The 20,068-nt window shown below is 38.7% G+C and overlaps 2 protein-coding genes and 1 long non-coding RNA gene across 4 annotated transcripts; 2 read left to right on the forward strand and 1 right to left on the reverse strand.

Annotated features, from left to right (window-relative positions):
- Window positions 1–2,294: 2,294 nt before the first annotated feature.
- LOC306867468 (uncharacterized protein) lies at window positions 2,295–6,807 on the reverse strand. 2 transcript variants are annotated; one of them, XR_013784020.1, is made up of 4 exons: window positions 6,539–6,807; window positions 5,964–6,059; window positions 5,654–5,879; window positions 2,295–5,441 (listed from the first exon to the last, which is right to left on the reverse strand). XR_013784020.1 is itself a non-coding variant. In XM_079413130.1 (4 exons), the coding sequence occupies exons 1-4, from the start codon at window positions 6,461–6,463 to the stop codon at window positions 5,378–5,380; spliced, it is 399 nt and encodes a 132-aa protein (XP_079269256.1). In that variant the 5' UTR covers window positions 6,464–6,783; the 3' UTR covers window positions 2,295–5,377. The 2 variants fall into 2 exon arrangements, 1 of the variants encoding a protein (XP_079269256.1); XM_079413130.1 differs by having other exon boundaries at window positions 6,451–6,783.
- Window positions 6,808–6,847: 40 nt separating this feature from the next.
- Window positions 6,848–9,306, forward strand: LOC306867469. The gene is made up of 3 exons (XR_013784021.1): window positions 6,848–6,938; window positions 7,750–7,849; window positions 7,997–9,306. It is a non-coding gene; the product is annotated as an uncharacterized lncRNA (long non-coding RNA).
- A 9,739-nt stretch (window positions 9,307–19,045) lies between these two features.
- LOC306867258 (uncharacterized protein) lies at window positions 19,046–19,823 on the forward strand (the record flags this gene model as incomplete). The annotated part of the gene is made up of 2 exons (XM_079412862.1): window positions 19,046–19,205; window positions 19,477–19,823. The coding sequence occupies 2 exons, from the start codon at window positions 19,046–19,048 to the stop codon at window positions 19,821–19,823; spliced, it is 507 nt and encodes a 168-aa protein (XP_079268988.1).
- Between the last annotated feature and the right edge of the window lie 245 nt (window positions 19,824–20,068).

The following is a 20,068-nucleotide window of genomic DNA, read 5'->3' on the forward strand; positions in this document are numbered from 1 at the left end:
CTCCAGAGGCGTGCGACCTCTGACATATATAGCAATTGTAAGTCGCTTTGGATAAAAGCGTCAGCTAAATGAATAAATGTAAATGTAAATATTGATGTCCATCCAAACTTTTTCTAATCCACTTGTGTTATGCAGGATTGCAGGGTTTCAGTAATGTCATAAAATCAGAAATGCTGTTTTATGTTGATGAACCATTACATTTAAAGCATGCCAATAAAGTTGAATATGTTTTTATATTATCCCTATGTTTCTATTATAATAGAAAACAAATTGCCAATTAATTTTCTAATACTTAATTTACATTGAGTAACTCACCATTGACAACCATATTGAACGTTTTTATGGTATCATCATGACTGATGCTGATTTTTTGGGTGATTTTTGTGCTGACACATTTGCGGTTTCTGTTCAAACTTTGCCTTTTTCCTGAACTCTCGCTTCTGATGATCTCTCCTTCATAACGTCCAGCATGTTCAGTTGTGGTGTTTGTGATGATCAGAGATCCAGTCTTATAGTCCACCTCCAGTCTGTCTCTGAATCTCCCGCCTTCCCCATCATATAAACAGCTCGTATTGGGATGTCCATTAATCAAAGCTATGCGAGTGTCTTCAAAATACCACAGGATCTTGTCATGTTCTTTTTTGGTGATATCAGTGTATAGAGTGACTGTATCTCCCTCCATCACTGTCACCACATCACCAAACACACCTGAAAACACAGATAAATAATTTCTAAATAATGCTTAATATCTCATTCTTCATTTTAATGAAATTTTATGAATAAGTTAGTAAGCATGCTGCAATTCATCATTAAAAAATAACCTGTTAAACTTGAAAGTATTAAGCAATCATTTAATATAGGCTATTTCTCCTTATAGCTATAGGGTTCTTAAATATTCAGTCAAGAACCTTGTCCTATGTAGGACACAGAGTTGCAGGAGTCAGTCTCAAGCTGTAGGCAGGGACACTCTCTAAATGGTTGGCCAGTGGCACAGGTGGCGAAGGAAATACAGCGCTTATTAACAGGTGTAGGCAAATCTAATACCATAGAAACTAAGAAGAGAAACGGGAACCAAGGCAACACAGGCATATAATTAAAAACAAAACTGGCTACCTTTATAATCCTGATAACCATTGTTGAGTTTTCATGTTTAATTATTCATCCAATATTTCTGCTGAAAATGTTGAGCAGTGTCAGTTGAATTTTCAAAGCATCAGAAATACAGCTTTTATGTTGACGAGCCATTAAATTAACAGCATGCCACTGAACCTTTTTTTTCCCCTGGAGAAATTTGGCATAAAAACGAAAGAACAAATATTCCAAGATACGATTTTCGGAGTTGATGATGTGAAATTTTCCATCGCTGAAAATCGAAAGCGTTGAGGTTAAAAATTTAAACGTCTTACCTTGAATGAGCAAAACAAACAGAGTGAGCAAAAAACAGCATCCCATCATATCAGCGGCTGTGTTTGTTAGAATTAATTCCAAATGTTGCTCCGCTGATCTACTGTAATTTAAGGCTTTATCTTCCCTCAATAAAACGAAACCCTCACGAGATCTGATTCAGTGTGTAAATATAAATCAATTTCGGATCATAAAAAACATGACCTCCAGATAAAATGACAATAATCGTTTATGCGTAGGTCAAATTATATAACCCAATGGTTTCGATTCAAGTCAAGAAAGAAAAAGAAAGCAAACCGCGTGATTTAAATCACGAACCCGGGGCGGGATTCCATTTCAACCATTCACAATACAAGACCTCGTCTCTTTGAATAAAAGCACGCAAAGGTAGCCAGACTTTGAATGTAACCAAGTAAGCGCCTGTTTTTCCTCACTGGTCGACAATCAAAGTGAAACCGGCTATAACATTCACAGAATTGTACAGAAACAGTGATTTACTAATCTCACAGTCTGATTCCAGTCCATACAATAATATTAATCCATAATAAACCCGACCAAATTGCCCTAAAGTATCCCAGTTCAGAGGAAAAAAATCCTGTTGATTTGGCAACACTGCAGCATGCAAATACACCAAAACACAACTGGATGTACTGAAAGTAAAAAGAGACAAATGACTTGCTACACTACAGCATTGTAAAATGATTCCCACACTCCAGTTAATGTTCTGTGATTTTTTATTTATTTATCTGGCAATTGTTCATTTGTTTTCGTCTTATGTCCGAGTTTTTGCAGCTTAATTTGGCTATGCAAATTAGTGTAATCTGTCCGTGCTCAGGGCATAGGCTATTACTGTGATGCACTGAGAAGAGATCCAGGCAGACGAAGTCTTTCCGTAAAAGTGTAGTTTATTAAAAATCAATTATCATACATAAGTGATACTGATTACAGATGATTAAGTGTTAAAATATGAAAATTAAAGAAAAATACAATATCCAAGCATCGTATTCGTATGCTCTATGAAGAGATGGATACAAATCGAACACTTCCGTGCATATAAAAACAATATGCATAAATGGAAAATAAGAAGGTGTACTTTTATATGTCAGGCGAAGGAAAGAAAGACATAAGAGCAAAACGTCAGTGGAACATGAGCATATCTAAAATTAAGCATTAAACCACAGATGTATATGGAGAATAAATGCAGGATACCTGTGCACTAAATCTATGAATAACTGTGTTAAGTAGAATTAAATTCTGAACTGATACAGAATAAAATCATTGAAAAGATGAATATATCGGAAAGAATACATATTGATAATAAATGCTTAATGAATGTGGAATTATCTGTATTTTAGACACACCAACTGTTTCTATATAGAGCAACAGTCGAATTAATATTCTATTTGATTAATCCGTTTACCTTCTTACTGATAGAGTGGAATATATTTAATCTGGACCCATATTCACAAAACATTTTAATTTACCACTCTCTTAAATAGCAGTAAAAGTTCTTAATTAAGAGTTTTCTCTTTAAACCTATTCACAAAGCTGCAGAGACAAACTTTTACTAAGGAACAGAGCGAAGTCTTACGCTAAGAGTAAGAGCTGGGTTGATCTTGTTGCTATGGATCATGCTTATTAACTATGCACACAGGGATTGGCTGATAGGAGAGGGGAGGGGTCTCTGTCAGAGATTTATTCATAGAAATATTGTAAAGCACAATATTATGTTGCCATATCCAAATAAAGGTTTAAAAAATAATGTTAATTGCCACATTCAAATAAAGATTTCAACATGCAGGCTAAGTGTCACTAATTAAACAAATATATGTTCAGTTAATTGTCAGTCTCTTACATGTATGCTTCTCGTAGCAGATGCATATAAACCGCCTTTTAAATGATGTTTTATTAACAAAGTTCAGGAGGAGCACGTCAGATACTTGGCCTAATCAAACACAAATGGTACGCAATCAAGGTAATCAATACTCTGATATAAATACAGCTGACATACCTCTATTCATTTGACGGTTAACCAGCATCCCTCCACCACCCCTTCTCCACCAATATCACTAAGTTCTCACCACACTATAGGGGGAGGGTACTCTGGGTTCGGGCCATTCCTGAGCTCGGGACCCTTCCCCAGGACAGCATGCCAACAACATATTAACATATACTCGCCAAATACGCATTACGTTTATCGTGCTACATATATGTAAGTGTGAACTTGTGAATTAACAGAGTAGAATAATCATGGCTGATAGTAAAACATGCAAACGTAAAAGAAAAGCAAACTGGACGCAAGAACATCTGTTACTTCTTGCCCAACTGGTTAATGAAAATCTGGAGTTGGGATAACCTCCAAACCTTTTAAAGGCTCATTATCGTCAAATGTTTAAAAAATGTTTATATTCTGAGGCAGATTGCTGGCAACAGCCATTTTAGGATAGTTGTGAGTTGGTCTTAGTGACCAGATACTAGGGCTGCACGATTAATCGAACCCCCCCCCCCCCCCCCCCCCCGATCTCGATTTACACATAAATGCGATCTCATTTCTAAATGACAGCGATTCACTTCCGTGTATTTCCCTGCATTCAGATCATGCTGCATTCACGTGTTATTGGTCACTCACACACACAATAACAAAACACTAATTCACCAATCAATCATAAATCTCGATCACTTTTCTCCTCTCCCTCATTGGCCACGTTCCGCTGTCACTCACGTGACGTGTAACAAGGAGGCTGATACTGTTTTATCAGTACTTTCGCTCATAGACATAGCTTTCGCTTTCAAAATCGATCGCGTTCAACAAGGAGGAGGGAGGATGGAAAGTGGTGGGGCACAGCAACTCGTTTGGGGGGCACGGCCCGCGAGTGCCCCCCCTTGGCGCCGGCCCTGGTATGACATCAAAGTACCACGAGAGCGAGAAAGCAGTCGGATCCTATGTATTCAAATCGCTCTTGCGGTACTTTGATGTCATACGGTGATCATTCTGCGCAACGCTGCTTCAACGGGGCGTCAGCATCAACGCTTGACGGAGGGCGTGTCTGAAGCTTGGTGCTGACCAGAGCCGCTGAGAAACAGAGTTGCGACACGCTTTGATCTCGCCGCCGCGCGGTGACGTGGTTCATGGAGCTCTCAATAGTTCCAAACAACTCCGCGCTGTCCATAGATTTGAATGGGATTAATCGGGTCAGACAAAAACAGCGGGTATACTTGCAGCATTTTCCGGCAAATATTAACACAAAACGGCCATTGATTAATTCGTTTAATACACTGATACTGATAGTAGCATTTTGTCTGTGGAGTTTAATGGAAATAATATGAATGGGTTTTTCTTGTTTAACTATGGAGGAGTAAAAACATAGTACAATGCAACACACAGGATAAGGCGGTTACATTTCTTTGTATGCAAACTATAAATGGTGTAAACTGCTTAATAAAGATTGGAGACTTGAGGCATGACTTTGTGTGTTTTTGTGTTACACTTATTCCTGTGGATGTGCAGACTAATGATGAAATAAATTGTGCTTATTTAAAGAGTATAAGAAATTGAATTGGTATGTGTTATTGTATTAATATATATTTCTTCATTTATGGTCATCTATTATTCACATTTTAATACAATATTATGTTAAAATATAAGATACAATATGCATACACAGGTGAATATCAATGAATGCTAGAAATGGTTTTAAATCTAAAGACATCTTTTTCGCCACCATCTGACCAATTAATACTAGACTTGTCACAACACTTTATTTTGTTGCTCTTTCGTTGGTCTGTTTGCTTCTACATTGTGCATTTTTCATGTAATTTGTGGCTCATTAGCATTTCATTGTACATGAATATTACACACCCTGGTTGGCTTTTGAAACGATATCATTTGCGGTTCCCATCCACTGCAACTGCCAACATGGAGGGTGTGCATGCAGGACACTGAAAATGCTGGACCTGAGACAGCTTGTCAACCTCAAATTTGGCATAGGCCCATTCGAGGAAGGCCCTCTGCATTGTGTCCCCACATATCTTCCACTCTTAGAGAAAAAGTGAAAAAACAAAACAAAACAGTAAGTACCGGTAACTGTTTCGAAGGTTGGCTTTAGACCGTGGTCATGACGAAGAAAGGGCTCTGTCAAGAAATATGTGCTGAAACTTTGGGGATTGTAAGAACAAGTCCTAACAATGAATCCGTTATTTAAAAGGTGATCCAAACAAGATAACTTAAATGACGAGTCCACTCACTCACCCGAAGAGTTTTGTACGACACTCAAGCATGCTGACAAAAGCTTGTCTCGACATCCCTGGGGCAGTGATTTTTAGATCCTCATACGTGGTGAACAAGTCCACCAAGTACAAGGTCTCAAAATTGACAGTGGCTGGCCAGTAACCATTTTCAACCAGATCACTTATGGTCACTGGCAAGGTTTTTCCACAGGAGCAGTTTACTGATGGAAGGAAGAGGTTGTATCTTCCTGAAATTTCAGAGAAAAACAATTATCTCTTGTTCACAAGAAACAAAAAACACAATATGAAGAAATAATAAAAACAAATGTTACCATTCATTCCAATTAAAATAACTGGTTTTCCCTCGGAAAAGCTTGTTTGCCCAGTGGAGCAGTCGCAGCAGGGAGGAACGATTGGTAACATGCAATCTAAAAAGCAGAATTAGTTTACATATAAGAGTAAATGAAACCAAAACTCAACAGAGAAGGTGTTGTTTCTATCAAACAAAACTACATCCAGCATGTTTGTTGGAGTAAACCAGGGTTTGTGTAAAATAGGGCTGCACGATTAATCGCATGTGATTTTCATGCGTGTCAGTAAAGCTGGTTCTGTGATTAGCAGTAAATGTCCATCACCTGCTTTCAAATGGAGCAGCATTTAATACACAGAGTTGTAGTTCGCTGACAAGCTACGCAATATCGCGTTCATAACCGAATGTGATTCATCTGCGATTATGACGCGGTATTGCGTAGCTTGTCAGCGAACTATGGCTCTGTGTAGTTGTCAGGGAACTGTCGTGTGTGTGTCATGTGTTCCTACCTCTTGTGCCCATATTTGGTTTGTTTCCTATAATGTCATTAGTAGTTCATTCTGTTCAGCTGTGTTTGTCTCGTTAGCTATGATTTACCGGTGTATATTAGTCCTGTCTGTTCAGTTAGATTTCGTCTGGTCTACTCGTTAACCCCGGTGTGTGATGTCCGTGTCTGCCTTGTCCTGTCCTGATGTCTTGTCCTAGTAAAGTATATTATTTGAAGTTATATCCTCGTCTGCGTGTTCCTGGTTCCTCCCTCGTGTGTGCACCGTGACAGAAGTCCAGACCACAACAGTAAGCGGCGCCCCTTCACCGAGGAGCGTCTCGCTGCAGCCTGCGGTGGACATCCAACTCCGCCCACATCCAAGCGTGACGTCATAAGCCACGCCTGTGTCCAAATACGTCACATACCTATTATTTTGCACCAGGAAAAAGCATCGACAAGAAGATAAGCCTAATTGTTTGCAAACCGAAGCAAAATAAGTTTTCTGTCTTGGTAAGTAAAAAAAAAAAACATCTTTTGTCTTTAGGAACTACTTGAATGTTTGTGTGCATATGTAACTTGAATGTTTGTGTGCATATGTAAACAACAGTTCAGCATGCTTATGTGTTTTGAACTGTACACAGGCACGTTATTACTTAGATATCACTAACACACACACACATTATATATATATATATATATATATATATATGTATGTGTATATATATGTATGCGTGTTTGTTTGTTTGTGTGTGCGTTATCCAGCAAGAAGTGAAACGATGTGGTTCCTCAACCAAGATACTGTGGAAGGGTACCGTGATCAGTGTCATTAAAATATCATGTGTGTGGGGAGAGATAAATACATATGTGAGAGGGATAGAGTGTGTATATGAGTAGGTACGTGTTATTTAGCTATTATAAAAAAAGGGTTATTAAAAAAATTGCACATTCAGTTAGTTCATTTTATGTCACAAAAAAACAGTGCACTATATATTTATTAGTGCACTGATTCTTACAACATATAATGAATGTTGACTGAATGTGCAATTTTTTTTTTATAACACTCATCTCACCCACTCACAGATATGTTCTTATCACCCCACAGACACACACACACACACACACACACACACACAAAAACACTCACTCACATACAGATGATATTTTTAATGATATACACTGATCACAGTAACTTGGTTGAGCAACCACATCATTTCACTATGAATTGCAGGATAACTCTGTGTTTGTGACATATTATCTTTGTATCATTCTATATGAATGGAAATATCACATAATGATTGTCAATCTTTCTCATGTTTTACAGCATTCTACACATTTTTGTTCCTAGCCTGATGCAGAGCAGTTCTGCCGGGATGAGGTGTTCCTGCTGCTGTTTCACCAGTAAAGAAAGGTCTGGAGGAATGGTGGGAGCATTTCTCTAGATACTGTAGTGATTGATTTTTGTGGTTTAAAATCATAAATATTCTTGTATGCAAAATGATGAGGTAAATACTATTTAGTATAACAAATATTTAGTGGACCAACACACATGTATTCTGTATTTTTAACAGGAGTGCCAAGAGGACATAAAGTGGAAGTTTTTAAGAGACATTGGCCCAGTGTTGTGCTGGATACAGAGTCACCGTGAGTTATTCTGTGGGGAGGTGAAAGGGCCTGCTTTACTCCAGATGGATGGTAAAAATCAACAAAATGCCATCAAAGACTACCTGGGGTCGAATCAGATGAAGCAAGAGATGTCTTTTTATTCATCTCTCAGGACCTGCAGTGGGACATTCACATTCACACTCTCCAAGAACTGTACTTATCCAGAGTGAGCAAAAGGGCTGGTAAAATCACTCTGGACCCCTCACACCCAGCACACTCCCTCTTTGAACTGTTACGGTCTGGTCGACGCTACAGAGCTCTGTGCACCAGAACGACCAGATATAGGAACAGCTTCTTCCCTCAGGCCATATCTACCTCACAAACAGTTAAATGTTCTCCCCACTGTGCAATAAAACATGTGCAATACCAAATTATCCATACTTATATTTATTATACATATGTTTTTGATTTAATATATCATACATCTATCCACATTCCCTTGCATAATTTGTATATAGCACATCTGTACAATACAATATTCTGATTGTTTGAGTATCTGCAGGAGCTGGACACATTCATATCAAATTGTGTTGCTGAACAAGGCTTGAAAGTCCATGCCATGTTTCTGTGAATAATCTAACAAGGCAAGGAATCTCTCTGTGTAGTTTATGTGTGTGTATGTGTACTGCATTTCAAGAACTGTTTATCTGATCATTCAGTTGTTCATTTATAATAGTTTAAACATATCTCTTATAGAACATATTTTTTGTAAAAAAAATGTATTTAGTTATTTTTGTAAAATAATAAATATAAAAATACCTACTGAATCAAGGGATGTCTGTTTATTCATCTTTAAATATGTGGAGGACCTGGACACACTTCATATGAAGTTTTGTTGATGAACAAGGCCTGAATGTCAATGTCGTGTTACTTGTTATAATCTATCAAAGCAAGCAATCTCTGTTCAGCAAATGTATGTGTCTCCTACTGCATACTGTATGGAGAACTGTCAATCCTTTCATTCAAATGTTAACACTTGATGATAAGTGGAACAACACATCTTTATAAAATTAAATGACAATTATAAATTATAACAATGTGTTGTGACTTTTACAATAACGTCTTTATAAAATTAAATGACGATTATAAATTATAACAATGCGTTGTGACTTTTACAATAATGTCTTTATAAAATTAAATGACGATTATAAAATATAACAATGTGTTGTGACTTTTACAATAATGTCTTTATAAAATTAAATGACAATTATAAATTATAACAATGTGTTGTGACTTTTACAATAACGTCTTTATAAAATTAAATGACGATTATAAATTATAACAATGTGTTGTGACTTTTACAATAACAAAATCTAATTATCCCTTTTAAATTTGATAAATCTAAAAGGTGTCTTAGGTAGTTTAAAATCGATAGTAATAAATGAGAATTTATCTCATTACAATAAGGTTGAATAAGGTAAGGTGTAGAGTTTTTTTTTATTACAATTAGCCTAATTTAATCAACCTTAATCATTTAATCAAATTTAAGTGTTTTACAGGCTCTTGTGATGAGAAATCAGCTCTGTACATTAGACATATTAAATATATTACATTTAAGTTGTGCCATTTTAGCCTAGATATCCTTTAAATAAATAAGAAAACGTGTATTAGTAAAACGAAAAGCAACATTATTTTATTTAGATCCCAGAAACGGCTGTAAATTGCTTGGACAAAACGTTACTTCCGGGTTTCCCGGGGAATAACAAGAGGTGACGTATATTATAGGGCGTGGGTTCTGACGTAACGTTTTGACGTGGGCGTGGCTGTATTGGTATGGGCGTGGCTTGTGACGTCACACTTGGATGTGGGCGGGGTTGGATGTCCACCGCAGGATGCAGCGAGCCCTACTTGCCTTCACCTCGTTTTATTTTCCGTTTTTGAAAAGTCTTTTGTTTGTTCCTGTTTTGTCTGTCCCTCGCGGCATGGAAGTCGCCGCTCGTCATCCTGCCTTAGCCTGCGTCAAGTGGGCGTGGGAGTTCGGCGGGATCGCCGCGAGTGCCGCGAGTCCGCTGGCCGCGAGCCCGCTGGCCGCGAGCCCTGAAGTCAAGCCCGCGGGATCGCCGCTGAGTCAAGCCCGCCGATCGCGGGAGATATCCGCCGCTGCCCGCGGCTCCCAACCTCGCCGCTCACACCGAGCCCGCCGTTCGCGGGAGTTCACGCTGCCGTCCGCGGCACACTGAGCCCGCCGTTCGCGGGAGATCAACGCTGCCGTCCGTGGGGAAAGCCAACCCACCGTCGGCGGCTCCCCCTGTTCACGCCGCCGTCCGCGGCACACCGAGCCCGCCGTTCGCGGGAGATCACGCCGCTTTCCGCGGCTCACCGACCCCGCCGTTCGCGGGAGATCACGCCGCCGTCCGTGGGGAAAGCCCACCCACCGTCGGCGGCTCCCCCTGTTCATGCCGCCGGTCCGCCTCTGACTCAATGCCCGCCGGTCCGCCTCTGACTCAATGCCCGCCGGATTGCCGCTGACTCAAGCCTGCCGGCCGCCATGACCCTATCTCCGTGGATCAAGTCCACACGTCACGGCCAGGAGAGCCGTGTTTGTGTTTGTTGTGCCCACAGGAACATTTTAAACTTACCTTGTCATGCCATGTCTTGTCTTGTCCATGGAGACTCGTCTGGGGCAGGCGGCTCCTTGAATTGTGGCCATGGAGGCCAGTCGCAGCCGCTTGCCCCCCCTGTCGCAGAAGTGGAGGAGGTTGCTGAGGGACCCTGTGAGGGCCCCTGACTCCTCGTCATGCCCAGAGGAAGACACAGCTTCATAAGCCAGCCCAGGAGGGCTTCTGGTTCCTGTGGGATGTCCTGTTTGTCTGACCCTGGAGGGTTTCTGTCGTGTTTTGTCTGTCTAGCCCCGGAGGGCTCCTGATACCCCATGGATTCCCCATGGAATTTTTTTTGGGGGGGGTAGTAGAGCTCTGGGTGGAGTGGGCGGGCCGTAGGAGGCCACGGCCACGAAGACCACCCGCCATGGCTTCCTGAGCTCCCAGCTCCGCCGGGGCCTCCGTCTGTTCAGCTCTGGAGGTCCCCGTCCTGTGTTTCTGTGGATGTCTGTCCTGAGGGGCCTTCAGAGCGCCCACCCCCCCTCCCTGATGGAACTGTTAAGACTCGGGACGAGCCATTCGGGAGGGGGGAGTTATGTCAGGGAACTGTCGTGTGTGTCATGTGTTCCAACCTCTTGTGCCCATATTTGGTTTGTTTCCTATAATGTCATTAGTAGTTCATTCTGTTCAGCTGTGTTTGTCTCGTTAGCTATGATTTACCGGTGTATATTAGTCCTGTCTGTTCAGTTAGATTTCGTCTGGTCTACTCGTTAACCCCGGTGTGTGATGTCCGTGTCTGCCTTGCCATGTCCTGTCCTGATGTCTTGTCCTAGTAAAGTATATTATTTGAAGTTATATCCTCGTCTGCGTGTTCCTGGTTCCTCCCTCGTGTGTGCACCGTGACAGTAAGTGCCGCTCCATTTGTAAGCAGGTGATGGACATTTACTGATAATCACAGAACAAGCTTTACTGACGAGACACGCATGACAATCGCATGCGATTAATCGTGCAGCCCTAGTGTAAAATGTAAAACAGCCTATATAACCTGAGACTTAAAAACAACCTTTTTCATGATAGGAGAATTTCCCTCCCTCGTGCTGCTGAACAAAAGTTGATGGCGGCAGGTGTCTGAAGAACCCCTCCACCATGGATGCTCTGTTATGAAGCACCAGGGCCTCATGTGTGGAAAGGTCACAGGCTGTGCAGTAGAGTGATCGCGGTAAACAGTCCCTACACATCACTACTGCAGCCTTGTGTCCACAATGATGGCAAACCCCCTCCTTGGGCTTCTCAGATGACAACATACTGTTCACCATAAAGGGCCTCATTACTGTCCAATTCTCCAGAGAGGTAGTTTGCCTGTTCCTCCAGTCTGAGGGGAAAGGTTGTTCAGCACCACTTCCCAAGAGGTCTCGGACATCTTGAATGAGGGAGTCTGAAAATGAAGAAGGCAATGGTAAATCTGGGCAGTTACCACATAACAAATGAGGAAACAAGTATTAAGGGAAAAACCCAAAAGTTTCGATGATCACAGTGTCTTCAGTTGTGCTGGTAGATGGAGCACAGGACACACTTTTAACGCTTGCTGAAGAAACTGCAAAAATATAAATATCCATTTAGAACTTGCTTAATGAATAATGAATGCAACTAATGATGAAAAAACAATCAAAAAACCAACCAGAAGCTGAATCTCGCTTTCGTTTCTCCCTAGCTCTACATCTTTTTGGCAGAGGTTGACCATCTTTTTCCTCATCAAGCCAAACACACAGCTTTGTGGATTGTTTTGACCCTCCTTTAGTTTGTCCATGCTGATCCACCTAAATAAACAATTGAGCCACAGAATAAACCACCACCCACCAAGGTTATCGCCACCTATAAACATCATTATAAAACCAATGTTATAATATTACATTGTAAAAATTCAGTCTAACAGTTGTGGTCCTGTACTGTACTGACAGATCTAGAAAACCCGTTCTACATTAAAAAATAGAAAGGAAAGTGAAACATTTTGACAGAATATTGAATTAAACTCTCACTGGCTCTAACGTGTGAACTCAGCTCAGCACTATAAATATTTATTTATTTATTTTAAAAGACATTGAACCAGGTACTGTATAGTTGCACTTTGTTTGGAGTGTTGCAGTTTTGCACCTTGATACTTCTTCCCTGCTATACCTCAGAGTCTATTATGGTCTTAGACCTTGTAATTAGCATGTAATTAGTGTGCTTTTTCCACCACTGAGATAATATTATTTACCTTGCACTCATCCAGGAATGCATCAACCAGGAATATGGCATCTTGGGGGTCAAGGTGATTCATTTTCAGCTTGGTCAAGTTATTTTTCCACGCTTCCTTTTCCTCCTTGTTTACCTTTTCCTGCTTCTTTTCCCTCGTTTCTTCTTTTTCTTCTACTTCTTCTTCTTCGTGGGGCCTTGACGTGTCAACACCCAACACCCATCAATGAGATCGCACCACACAGGAAGTTAAATGCACGGAGGTTCCGGTATGTCAAAATTAAAAACAGCGGACTGATCATAACTCACTTTGTCAACATTAGTTTCTCCCGCTGCCATGGATTAATGTGTTGATCAGCAAATCAACCTCAGACGCAACGCATATAGTGGGCGAGGGTTTGATCCGTCAGACGGAGCGAAATCATTCATCCATCCATCCACCGATAGCAGCGTCCATAGTAACCAAAATGTTGCAGTTTCACATTATTCTGGCGAGATCTGAAAAATCTTCACAACAACGAGCAAGCGAGTGATTGTGTACATTCACTGAGTGAATATTATTAAAATAAAATATATATTTCTCGCTAGAAATGTAATCAAAACATATTTTTATGCAGAAACTAACTCAAAATATTGATTTTTTTTCACTAAAAATTAGAGAAATGTCCGCCATGTTTTTTGTTCTCACGGCCGGAAAGTCACATGACTTGGACGTAAAACAATAGGAAAAGAATAGGCAAAAAAACCGTAACAGTCATACAATTCAAGGGCCGTTATTGTAACCCCTCTACGTTTTGTACTTTGGACCAATGTAGTCAGGGTACGTTTTTAAATGAGACTGGGTTGCAAATGCATGCACGGCCACACACAGACACACAGAGCTGAAGGTGTTTATGCTACACAGCCTTGCTTTGGACGGTTACATTGTACTATGGTTTCTTTAGGACAGGGGTCTCAAAACCTGGTCCTGGAGGGCTGGTGTCCGGCCCTCCAGGACTGAGTTTGGACACCCTGCTTTAGAACGAGTAACAAGTTCAAGAATGGGAACATGTTGATTTATTTTTTAGACTTATGTTGCTTGTTCTTTGTAATATTTTCCATTGGCAGCCCAGAATGTGATTGTTACACTATAATAAAAATGCTGAAAATGTGCACTTCAGCTTATGTGACTTTAGTGAAATTGCTAAACCTAAAGTAAATAAAATAACCTAATTTGATCCTACAGTGTTGCTGCACATGCTTTTAGATCATTACAAATAATAATGCAACATGATTATCTTAGAATAGAAGATATGCTGTCTCTCGTGTCACATAAATTATCAATAGTTAAGTATGTGGTTTTGAAGAAGATGCTTTTATTTTCTTTCTCTGTTTTGACTGTCTCATTTGGACTTGGACTTGACTTGGACTCGAACCTCTTTGGACTCGGTCTTGACCCGGACTCGATAGTCCTGGTCTTGGACTTGTCTTGGACTCAACAAAGGTGGACTTGACTACAGCCCTACTTGGTGCACACTTAAAGTACATTCAAGTTATTAAATTCAAATGCAGGCTACACAGACGAACAGAGAGTTTCTCAGGGGCTGGGGCTCAAATGTAATAATAAAGTGATTTTGAGGTGGAGCTGTGGTATTAAGATCCCGCCCAAACTCCCACAGACTTTTGTTTTAAAACAAAAATACACTAGTGTAAACGTATAAAAATTAATGCTCTTTTTTTTTTTTTAGAAGTAATACTGCAGTTTTTGTTACACATACAATCCATAGTCCATAGCTAGGTGTGCATTACATGATTTTAATGCATGAGGTGGAGGCAAAGATCCACCCGCCATGAAACAGGTTGCCTCTGTGAAGTGCATTAAAATTGTGTAATAAACACCTGTTAAAGTTAGGTTAAAAAGTTAAGTTAAAGCTGCCCTTAAAGGGTTAGTTCATCCAAAAATTAAAATTATGTAATTAATTAGTCAACCTCATATCGTTCCAAACCCAAAAGACCTTCGTTCATCTTTGGAGCACAAATTAAGATATTTTTGATGAAATCCGAGAGCTTTCTGACCCTCCATAGACAGCAATGCATCTTAACAGATAAAAGGTCCAGAACGGTAAGAAAGACATTGCTAAAGTAATCCATGTGACTTCAGTCGTTTAACCTCAGTTTTAAGAAACGACACGAGTGCTTTGCTTGTGCAAAAAAGTAAACAAAAAATACCATTACCACAGACCACACAGTTCTTAGACAAAATGGGGAAGACAACCGTTTCCAAGGTAGGATTGGTTAATGAAATTTTAAAGTTGGGAGTTTTTAAGGTGGGACTTAACAACCCTTACCAAAAAGTAGCATACTTCAAGTTTATTTTATTAAGTATTCTTAAGTAAAGTTTTACTTAGTTTTACTTATTCTCAAAACGGTCGTTTTCAATGACTTCATATTCAATATTTTGATCACTGGCAGCGAATCCACCACATCCAGCATCACATGGCAGTGACATTTATATTTCATTGCATATAGTAATTGCCCTGCAGTAAAGCCATTCAAACCAGTAAATTTTTTGCAGATGGTATTCGTTGATAATTATGCATGAAACATCACATCACCATTGTGTATCAAACAGTGCCACCTCGAGGAACAAAGATGCATTGCACATATTGAGTCATCAGATATATAAATATAGCTGCGCAAAAAATAAAAATAAATACTTACACATTTACATACCTCTGGTCTCTAGTGACCCTATACACTTTTTACAAAAAATATTTAGAAAACAGGCATTCTTTTGTATTTTTTTTTCTTGTTATATTATTTATAATGAATAGATTGAGGAATACTAAGAAAGTTGATGTCTAACTTTAAAAAAATGAAAGAGGGAGAGGGTAGAGAATGATGTACCGGGTCGCTAAAGACCCAAGGTATGCATTTTAAGGGTTAAGTATACTTTATGTAATAAGTATACAAATATCAGTGTACTAGTAGTATACTTGTAGTGTACTATTTCAATACTCCTTGGGACTAAATAGGCCAACTTAAGTATAACAGTAGTAAACTTTGAGTACACAACTAGTTTACATAAAAGTTTCTAGCTTGTACTGCAACTATACTAAAAGTGAACTTATAGGTATACTGATAGTTTACTAATTAAATACTTTTAGTAGCATTTTAGTACACTTTGAATTATAGTCTCAGTAAACTACTAGTTTAGTAGTTTTATACTGCAAGTATATATAATATTAGCAAAATGCACAAGAGTTGCAGAAGGCCTCAGAGTGTTTTTTTCCCCAATTAAAGCATATTTTCATTTTATTTTTTTATTACATATTATGCCTAGAGATATTATGCCAGGATAGTTTCCCACTATCCTGAAGAGTTTAGCTACAACCCTGATCAAACACACCTGAAGCAGCCAATCAAGCTCCTCAAGACTGCTTGAAAATTACAGGCAGGTGTGCTGAAGCCGGTTGGAAATAAACTTTCCAGGAGAGTGGGTCCGCAGGAGCAGGTTTGAAGACCTCTGGCCTAGAGGACATAATAAAGAAAAACATATCTTGAGCCACCACCACAGATCTTATTTTAATCATTGAAAAAAAAAGAAAGAAAAGAAAGAAAAAGAAGTCATCCCTAGCAGCACTCTGTCCTCCAAACTGGATCATAAAAGTTAATTTCCGGAATCTAGTGTATTGAGGCCATCTGGTGGTCAAAACACTGAATATAAGTTAATATTTCATTGTATTCTTCAATGGCATCTATTTTACATATCTTTTTTTTGTCTCAGTTTATGTGTTTTCATTCTGTTTTATAATTATATGCAGGAAGTAGCCCCACAAATACACAAATATAAATATTTGTCACACTGGTAAATCACAATTGAACTGAAAACTGAATATACCTATCGAACTGATAAACATTCATGAATTAGTCTATATTTGAAAAGGTGTCATAAGAATAATCTATGGATTCAGAATTATCCTGTATTGACAGTTGAATAAAAACACATTTACGGCATTTAGAGCAATTTTATTAAAAAAACACAGATGGTCTAAATATACACAATACAAAGTTCATTATGAGCCAATGAAATGTATGCTTTCACTGATGGTGAACACTGACTAAAAGCATCAGCACAGCCATATATCTTAACCCTTTACTTGAATGTGAATAATTTAGTCACAACAAAAAGAACTCATGCATTTTAACAAAATGAATGAGACATAAGATACAAAGCGCTTTCTACAACCTTCACCTTCCATTACAAGCTTGTTCCACAAGCAAAACTAATACCTGACCATAAACCATAAAAAGACTTGGTAAAATATGGTAGGCCTACATGTCATGTTCTCGTCTTTAGTCTTCTATTTATTAGAAAGCAGATCAAGTATCTCCTTCCTTGTCCACTCCCACCACATTCCATGTTCTGTTAGTCCCATTCTTTCCAAGTCTGTTATCATATCCTTCCTGTCTATTCCATATTTCCTGCAAATATCAAGCACTTGTTCTGTGGTCTATGATATTTGGCCAATGTCCACACAATCCATTTGGATGTTTCCCTATTAAGTGTATTTATTGTTTCAAATATTGTTGTTGTTGTTTTGAGCATCATAATTCGTTATTCTTTTCCAAAACTTGATTGGCTATTTTATCTATGCTTTCATTTCCTATAATGACTGTATGTGCCGGCATCCAAATAAATACAACCTCATTGCCTTGTTTTCTGTTCTTGAGTGGATAATTGTTATTTCATAGAATAGCTCCTGATGTTTTTTGGCCAGATCTAATTTAAGACTACACAAAAAAGAGTGACTACAAGGCAAGAATCTCCATGAGTGATGCTTCTAATTCTAGCCACTTCTCTGATCTGTGAGTCAGAGTGAAACTTCATTGACATCATACAGAGATGTGGTTTGATCTGTTGGGTGATTACCCCCCCAAAAAAAAGAAAAAACACAGCTTCTGCATGTCTATATTCAAACGTGGTTTGTGTGAGTGTGATCTGCTGATGGAGTTGTGAAGCATGGAATAAACACTGGAGTCAGCCTGCTGGAAACATGCAGTTATTACAATCGCTTTGCCTGCTCCTGCTTAACATGCACACATGATGCCAGTTACGTCACAGCTGGGATGCACACGGAGAACTCATAAAGAATTTATGCAAAATCTTGCAATTTTTTTCTTTCTTCACATATATATTAGTTTTCAACAGAAAAACAAGGATTTTGAGTGCATTTACATAAAATCACAAATTATAATCAACACCTGTTACAATGGCATAATGAGAAAACATCTTAGTGAACCTCATAAAACCGTTTTATACTTTCAAGAGCAAAATATTAAATAAGCAATAACATTTTTGCAATTTATTGTTGCAAAAAAAAATATATAGAACAGAATTTTTATAACCAATGCATGCAATGCATTTACAGTGTGTAGAGAGTGGGTGGTGCTCAAATATTATTGGTGGATGAATCACATGCAACATTTTGTGGCTGTTTAACACTGTCCTGTGAATTCACAATCTGTCACATACGTGTTCACACACTTTAAGTGCTGTAATCTGAAAATGATTCACAGGTTTCTTTTGTTCTGCTTGTGTCGTCTGGTTGGTAAGTTATAATCATTTTCATTGTAAGATATCACTTCTTGCTTTAATTTTAATTTAATAAATTGTATTTACAGAGATTTAACAGACCCATAAAATACTTTTTAATAAGTGTGAAAATGTCACCGTAATTATTGTTTCACAAATTATTGTGAAACATAGGGCTGGTGCAATAACAGCGAATCTGTTTATTTCAAATAATTCATGACTATACCACCTTATAAACAATGCCATTGAAATGATTACTGATTGATCTGAAGAGGGACTGATGACAGATGCTGCACGCACTACTGTATTCTACATTTTGTTGCTTATATATGCTGTGCCTGTTTTACACGTGTAATCAAGAGCGTTAAAGATTGAACCGGGCTGCAGTTTTGTTCTGTGTGGAATATTTAAGTAAAACATCAAATCTGTGACGGTGTTCTTCAGGTGTGTTTGGTGATGATGAAGTGGAGTCAGTGTCAGTGCTGGAGGGAGATTCAGTCTCTCTAAACTCTGGTCTTACTGAAATAATGGATGATGATCTGATTCTGTGGAGGTTTGGAGCTGAAAACACTTTAATAGCTGAAATCAATTTAATGGCAGGCAGCATGACTCTATATAAAGATGTTCTTGATGGGAGATTCAGAGACAGACTGAAGCTGGATGATACTGGATCTCTGACCATCACAAACACCAGAACTGAACATACTGGACTCTATAAACTACAGACCAACAGTGTGAGGAAGAGTTTCAGTCTCACTGTCTATGGTGAGTTAAATATTTTTTTTTCACCTTTTTATTTACTTGTAAAATTAAAGGTAATTTATTTTACATTTATTTTGATTATTGAGTAATAAAATAACTAAATAATTTTTAATTAAGCATCAGTTTCTTCTTTGCTACTTGTCCATGTGTAATAATCTTTTATAAATGTGAAGACAGAAGTGAAGATCGCAGTCATATAATAAACTCATTGACTGACTGATTGACATTAACACTTAAACACTTTCTGATCTAGTCATTTGTCTCATGTTTTCAGCTCGTCTGCCTGTTCCTGTCATCAGCAGAGACTTTTCATCATCATCATCATCATCATCATCGTCATCATCATCATCTTGTTCATTGGTGTGTTCAGTGGTGAATGTGAGTGATGTGACTCTCTCCTGGTACAAAGGAAACAGTTTATTGTCCAGCATCAGTGTGTCTGATCTCAGCATCAGTCTCTCTCTACCTCTGGAGGTGGAATATCAGGATAAAAACACCTACAGCTGTGTGCTCAACAATCCCATCAGCAACCAGACTCAACATCTGGACATCAGCAAACTCTGTTACTCATGTGAAGGTACGGCAGCACTGATAAAAGCATCTATTGCATCTATTCACTGAAAATAATTTGTTGATTTTATTGAAACTGATAACTTATGATGCCATAAATGAAAATTAATTGATGAATGAACTTGTATCATCATTTAGCTCACTCATATATTTCTAAGCAGCCTATATTGTAGATCTTTTTTTTTTTTTTACACTTCATAAGTAAAATTTTTGAGTTCATCTATAGAGACTATATTCAGCTTAATGAAAATGACTATTTATTAAATAATTTACTTACAGAAGTCCACATCCATGGT

This window comes from Barbus barbus, assembly GCF_936440315.1.
Source record: "Barbus barbus genome assembly, chromosome: 49".
Taxonomy (NCBI): domain Eukaryota; kingdom Metazoa; phylum Chordata; class Actinopteri; order Cypriniformes; family Cyprinidae; genus Barbus; species Barbus barbus.

Excerpts from the sequence above, each read along its gene's own strand:
- LOC306867468 (XM_079413130.1), bottom strand. Across the intron at positions 5,880-5,963 it reads TATTTTAATTGGAATGAATG|GAAGATACAACCTCTTCCTT; the intron begins GTAACATTTGTT and ends CTGAAATTTCAG. Across the intron at positions 5,442-5,653 it reads TGTCGTACAAAACTCTTCGG|AGTGGAAGATATGTGGGGAC; the intron begins GTGAGTGAGTGG and ends TTTTTCTCTAAG.